The 6919-nt window shown below is 61.9% G+C and overlaps 1 protein-coding gene across 1 annotated transcript in view; it reads right to left on the bottom strand.

The window, feature by feature from the left end:
* Positions 1–6545: 6545 nt before the first annotated feature.
* EMIHUDRAFT_244160 (hypothetical protein) overlaps positions 6546–6919 on the bottom strand; it is a gene marked incomplete at both ends in the record, with an annotated part of 3676 nt that continues 3302 nt past the window's right edge. The window contains one exon of the mRNA XM_005769672.1: positions 6546–6603. Coding sequence (XP_005769729.1) covers positions 6546–6603 — 58 coding nt within the window. The remainder of the gene's footprint in view (positions 6604–6919) is intronic.

Here is a 6919-nt window from a genome sequence, read left to right on the forward strand (position 1 = left end):
CATTGGTCGGCGGTGAGTGCAGCGGAGGAGGAGGCAGCAGCAGCAGCAGCAGCAGCGGCGGCGGCGGCGGCAGTGGCGGCGGCAGCGGCGGCGGCGGCGGCGGCGAGGGGGGCGGCGAGTCGAGGCGGCTCGCTTGCGTATGACGGCGGCGAGGGGCGGCGGGTCCCCTGTTCACACCTCGGCCAGCTGTGAACAGGCGCCTCCCCGGCGTCTGACGACGCCGTGGTCGGGATCGGGACGAGGCGAGAGTCGGATCCGGGCGGGGTTGATGCGGGGAGGAGGGAGGGGAGGAGGGAGGCGGGAGGGGAGGGGGGAGGGGAGGGGAGGGCGGAGAGGCTTGGCGGGGCGGCACACCCCGCTGCCGGAGGCGCGCAGCCAGCGCCCGCCGTAATAACTGATTGCTGCTGATGACTCATCAACTAGCTGATGAACAGGCGAGCGGGCCAGCGCTGTCCTCATTAATTAGTCGCTGCTGGTGAGGACCAACTAATCAGTAATCCATAGGCGCGCGGTCCGCGCCCTCCTCGCCGCAGCTCCGGCCGACCAAGGCGAGATCACCGCGAGATCATCGCGAGATCACCGCGAGATTACTCTCGACATCGGGCTGGAGATCAGACTCGAGATCACCGCGAGATCACCGCGAGATCGCACTCGAGATCGCACTCGAGATCACCGCACGGCTAACAGGCGACGCCACCGGCAAATTCAACTAGCAAATGAATGACTGATTACTGTTGATGACTCATCGACTAGCTGGTGAACAGGCGACGGCACCGGACCCGGCGGCGGCGGCGGCGGATGCAGGCGGCGACTTTGGAGAGCGTGAGCGAGGGAGCTGGTTTTGTTCACACCTCTGGCTGTGAACAGGCGGCGACGACTGGACCCTGGAGAGCGTGAGCGAGGAGCTCGCGTACTTCGGCGCTGCGCGGACGGGCGCGCTGCGAGAGGGGGGGGGTCGCACGAGATTGCGCGAGATTGCATGACAACGAACTCGTTGATGACTAGGCACTCTGCACCGGCGGGAGGGGATGGCGTCGGCAGCGCGACGGGGTTCGACCTGGAAGGCGAAAGGGGCTGCATCTCGGTCATATCTCGGCCGAATCTCGATCAAATCTCGGTCAGACCTCGGCCAGACCTCGGCCAGACCTCGGCCAGATCTCTGATCTCGCCTGACGTCGGTCAGAGTCTGATCTCGGCTAGATCTCGGCCAGATCTCGGCTGAGCTCGGCGCATCTCGACGGAAAGGCGCGGTGGGCGGTGCTGCGGCCTCCGCACTTGCTTCTGTACGACAAGCCGCCGGAGCTGCGGCCGAGCACATGCAAGGAGCCCGCTTAGAGACAGCTTAGAGACAGCTTAGAGACAGCTTAGAGACAGCTTAGAGACAGCTTAGAGACAGCTTAGAGACAGCTTAGAGACAGCTTAGAGACAGCTTAGAGACAGCTTAGAGATAGCTTAGAGACAGCTTAGAGACAGCTTAGAGACAGCTTAGAGACAGCTTAGAGACAGCTTAGAGACAGCTTAGAGATAGCTTAGAGACAGCTTAGAGACAGCGTAGAGATAGCTTAGAGATAGCTTAGAGATAGCTTAGAGACAGCTTAGAGACAGCTTAGAGACAGCTTAGAGACAGCTTAGAGACAGCTTAGAGATAGCTTAGAGATAGCTTAGAGACAGCTTAGAGACAGCTTAGAGACAGCTTAGAGACAGCTTAGAGACAGCTTAGAGACAGCTTAGAGACAGCTTAGAGACAGCTTAGAGACAGCTTAGAGACAGCTTAGAGACAGCTTAGAGACAGCTTAGAGACAGCTTAGAGACAGCTTAGAGACAGCTTAGAGACAGCTTAGAGACAGCTTAGAGACAGCTTAGAGACAGCTTAGAGACAGCTTAGAGACAGCTTAGAGACAGCTTAGAGATAGCTTAGAGATAGCTTAGAGATAGCTTAGAGACAGCTTAGAGACAGCTTAGAGACAGCTTAGAGATAGCTTAGAGACAGCTTAGAGACAGCGTAGAGACAGCGTAGAGACAGCTTAGAGATAGCTTAGAGACAGCTTAGAGACAGCTTAGAGACAGCTTAGAGACAGCTTAGAGGCAGCTCAGAGGCAGCTTAGAGACAGCTTAGAGACAGCTTAGAGACAGCTTAGAGACAGCTTAGAGACAGCTTAGAGACAGCTTAGAGACAGCTTAGAGACAGCTTAGAGACAGCTTAGAGACAGCTTAGAGACAGCTTAGAGACAGCTTAGAGATAGCTTAGAGATAGCTTAGAGACAGCTTAGAGACAGCTTAGAGACAGCTTAGAGACAGCTTAGAGACAGCTTAGAGATAGCTTAGAGACAGCCGAGAGGCAGGCGAGAGGCAGGCGAGAGGCAGCCGAGAGGCAGCCGAGAGGCAGCCGAGAGGCAGCCGAGAGGCAGCCGAGAGGCAGCCGAGAGGCAGCCGAGGGGCAGCCGAGGGATCAGCCGATCTAGCTTGCCTTCCCCCCCTTCCTTGCCCCACCGCCCGCCTGCTTGAAGAGACGCCGTTCACACCTGACGCCGCTGTGAACAGGAGCTCGCGCGCGGCGAGGCGCGGGTGGAGGAGGCGTCGAAGCCGCCGAGAGACAGCCGAGGCGAGCCCCGTCACATCGGTTGTGATCTTCGAGCTCTCATTGCTCGACAGGCGTCGCTGATCCTCGCGTTTGCGGGCGGGGACGGTTCCTTCCTCCCCTTAGCTCCCCCCCTTAGCTGCGCGCTTCCTCGACTCACATTCGTGTGCCTAGCAGATTGGCGTCTGTTCGCCTCAGGCTTGCTCCTCACCATGCCATCTCCCCATATCTCCCCATACCTCCCCATATCTCCCCGTATCTCAGGCTCGCTCCTCACCTTGCGCGCCTTCTCCGAGTCCGCGTTGCTCAGCTGAGATCTAGCCGAGATGCAGCCGAGATGCAGCCGAGATCCGTCCGAGATCTGGCCCAGGGGCATCGGAGTCAGCGCTTGTGAACAGCGCCTGTCAAAGCAGCGCCCGTCTCACACCAACGAGCCGTGCGTGTCTAGCCTGTGTCTGTGTATCCCTCCAGTGTGGCCGTGTCTCCGCCTCGCTTGCATCCGCCCGTACCGCCTGCTGGTGCCCAGTGGCTGGTCAGACTGCCGTCACACCTCTAGCTAACTAGCCGACGCGCGCGCGCCCGCTTCCATGCCCAGTTAATTGTTAATTATTCATTATTCATTCTTCATTAGCCGTGAACAGGCTGGGTCAACGCGCTCGCCCAGTTCGGCGTGCCGGTGCGCTGGACCTTCCCCGACGGCCGCGTGGGCAGGATTGCCGTCGGAAGGCCGCCGCCGCTCGACGACTTCATCACGGGCTGAGAGACTCGCCGGGCCTCCGGGCAATGGGGAATGGGGCAATGGGCCACACGCCTCTCTGCTTTTCGGCGCAGCTACGGCAACCACGAACATCGGTGCGTGTGGCGTTGGCGAAGGCCGAAGCCATAGGGTACGTATACGTTCGTCCCGCTCGTCGTGGGTGGGCCAGAGCCTTTAATTTGTTTAAAAACGAAAGCCCATTCACGTACGGGGTGTGGAGAGGGTGTTGAGTGCTCGAGTCTTGCTCTTGGCGACGATGTTCGCCGAGCGGTACTTTAGCGCGTACTGTGCTGCATGAATGCTTGCCCAGGTGTGAACAACACCTCGTGACCACGGCGCCGCAGGCGCCTGTTGATGGGTCCAGGTGATAGCCCTGGATGGGCAATGCATACGCCTAGTTGAACCTCAGATCGCCCGACCGCGTCCCGGTGCTCTGTGGTCGGATTTGTGACGCCGCCGCACCGCGCCGCGGCCGGGGGCCCTCCGTCCGGAGGCCAAGGATGGCCGTGGCGGACCGGGACGAGCTCTGGGAGGTAGAGTGTCAGTGTATATATTGTTAAAAAAAGTAACAATACAGGGTTCGCGAGGGGGGTCGCCGAGGCGCCCAGGGCGCGCGGGGAAGCTCGCAGGGCGTTGGGTAGCTATGCCTCACGTGCAGCGCCGACGGTCGGGGTCGGCGGAGCACGCCAGCGGCAGGAGAGCGCCTGGGTCCCAGTGGGACCCGGGTCCCAATATTCGTTCCGGTGTCCCATTCGGGTCCCATTGCGATTGACATGTCACAGTACCAGTTGCAAAATGTCACACACATATGGGCCAAATGTCGACGGGGACGGGGAGGGCGACAGCGACGTCGAGGTTGACGCAACGGTATCGAGAGCGCCACCCAAAAGGTCGCGGACAGCCATGGAGGTCACCGAATGGAGGGCGAACGGCACGATACGAAAAGGCAGGGCGAGGCGGATGGAGAAAAAAGTGCCGAGGAGGCCATGGTGGAGGGGAGGGACGGCAGGACGAAAGAAGGGCGAGGAGGACGGGCGGCCCGCACAGGCCGCGAGCAGACAGCGCCTGCCGGCCATCTCGAGACATTCGCAAAGAACGCTAGCTACATGGGAAGGCTTCGTGAAGGATGCACCGCAAGCGAGGCGGCTCCGACACGTGGCCGTGCGCTGTCCACCAATCCGGCATGCACAGAGTGCACGGATGTAAGCAGCCCCAGCATGGAAGCAGCCGGCTTTGCCTGCGACCAGTACTCATACGCGTACACCAACCGCTGCAAGCACAGCCCCCACTGGGTGAACCAAAAGTACTGTCGGCGCTCGTGCTTTGTCAACGGAGCGGGCTATGATGGCGACGTGTGCTGTGTGGCCGAGATCCCGTGCACAGAGTGCACGGATGAACGCAATTCCTACATGGAGAGGGAGGGCTTGACGTGCGACGAGTTTCCCTACGCTTACGAGAAACTCTGCAAGTACAACGAATACTGGGCATCGCAACAATTTTGTCGGCGCTCATGCTTTGTCAACGGGGCAGGCTACCAAGGCGACGTGTGCTGTACTCCACCGCCGCCCCCGCCGCCGTCCCCGCCCAGCACCTACTCCACCGCGACGAATACTGCGTCGGGACATTACTCCACCGCGTTTGGCTACCGCACGACCGCCTCGGGCAACTTCTCCTCCACGGCACTGGGCTACCACACCGTCGCCTCGGGGCCGACGTCGACTGCGATGGGCGACAGCACCACGGCCAAGGGCGACACCGCTATGGCGATGAACGCCCAGACCACCGCATCGGCCTTCGCCTCCACTGCGATGGGCTTTGGCACCACCGCCTCGGGCGACCACGCGACGGCGATGGGCTGGGACACCGTCGCCTCGGGCTACAGCTCGACGGCGATGGGCTTCTCGACCGTGGCGGAAAGCTGGGGGGAGACGGTGGTCGGGCGATACAATGCGCGCAGCGCCTCCTCCGTCCCGTACTTCTGGGCGACAAGCGATGCGGCCTTTCGCGTGGGCATCGGCAGCTCCGAGGCCAACCGCAAGGATGCATTCACAGTTTTTAAGAATGGTACCGTCGTCATCAACGGCGACCTGGCGATCTCTGGCAGCGTCAGCCGCTCTGGCTCTACCCGCCGCCTCTTTGCCTCGGATGGCGGCGCGGCGAAGGAGAAGGTTGCCTCGCTGGAGCAAAAGATTGCCACGCTCGAGGCTGGCGCCGCAAGGCAGCGGGCGACGGAGCAGCGGCTTGCCGTGCTCGAGGCGACGGAGCGGAAGCTCCTCGAAAGGCTCGACGGGCTCGAGTCGGCGCATACAAGGGAGCTAGCCGCCGCCCAGCAGAAGCTTGAAGCGACCGAGCAAAAGCTCGCCGCCCTCGAGGCGGCAGTGGCAGCGCTGAGGCAGCCCACGTGAGGAGGTTGCGCAGGGGCCGCCGTCGGAAGCGTGGCCGCGGCGGAGCCCGAGCTGCGCCCACGCTTCGCTCTCGCCGCCATGTCACCGCCCGAGGACCCCTTGTTCTCGTCAGCGATAGACAGAGGAGGAGGACAGGTCGCTGCATTAGCGCAGAGGGTGCCGGCTTGTCATAGTGCGAGGCCAACGCGGAGCAGCTCAGGCGACAAACCAAAGCGAAAGAGCTGCCGCACGGGAGGAGTTCACTATGGAGACGGATGGGTGCCTGAGCTGCTCCGCGCTTCAACGGTCTCGCCGTTCTCGCTCAGGCAGCCAAAGGCGTCGAGGTGGCACCGCGGTGTTCGGGCGCTGTGCTCATGCCTTGGGCGCCGTACGCTCTGGCTCAAGGCGGCCCCCGGGAGGCCGCGCGGCCGGCTAACCTGCCGTTGGCAAGTGGCATCCTCGAGCCTCCGCACACGCCGCGGATCGCCGTATAGTTACGGCCCACGCGCCACGGACGGCACGCCACGGCCACACGTGCAGGCCCTCACGGCCCACGACGCGCTGAGATTCGTCGCCACCGGTGTCGCTAAGCGCGGGTGAAGGGAACGACGCGGCGTGCTCGCAAAAAAGATTACATATAGCCCATCCGAACCATACTCCGGCCACCTTCCTGTTCCTCACCACCAGGAGGTGCGTGCGCGCAAGGTCTTTTCTCTAAGCGTCTGGCGCGGCTGCGCGGGCTTGCAGCCTTGCCGTAGCGCCCTGGCTGCCCCGGCTCCACAGCGCGCGCCGAGCCCCTCCCCCCTCCCTCTCCCCGGCTCTACTTCTACGCCCAGTCGGCTTCCCACGTGAGCTGCGCGTCCTTGAGCCCCTCCTTGTACGACCTGCTTCACAGCAAGGCGTGTGAAGAGACGCCGTTCACGCCAAGCGCAACCCCATGTCCATGTCCATGTGTGCTGGGGATGGATAGGGGACGAGGAGGGAGGGGCGGCGGAGGGGCGATTGAAGGCGGGTGATCGAGAGGAAAGGATGTGTGGACAGGGTGGTTTGAAGGGGAAGGCTGATGGTGTCTCAGTCCCCTCATCTCGCATCGCATCTCGCATCGCATCGCATCTCGCATCGCAGCTCGGTTGAATCTCGGCTAATCTCCACTTGTTGTCCGGGTCGAGCTCGAGCGCCTTCTCCCACTCCTAATGCCGA

Source organism: Emiliania huxleyi (genome assembly GCF_000372725.1).
Source record: "Emiliania huxleyi CCMP1516 unplaced genomic scaffold EMIHUscaffold_411, whole genome shotgun sequence".
Classification (NCBI taxonomy): domain Eukaryota; phylum Haptophyta; order Isochrysidales; family Noelaerhabdaceae; genus Emiliania; species Emiliania huxleyi.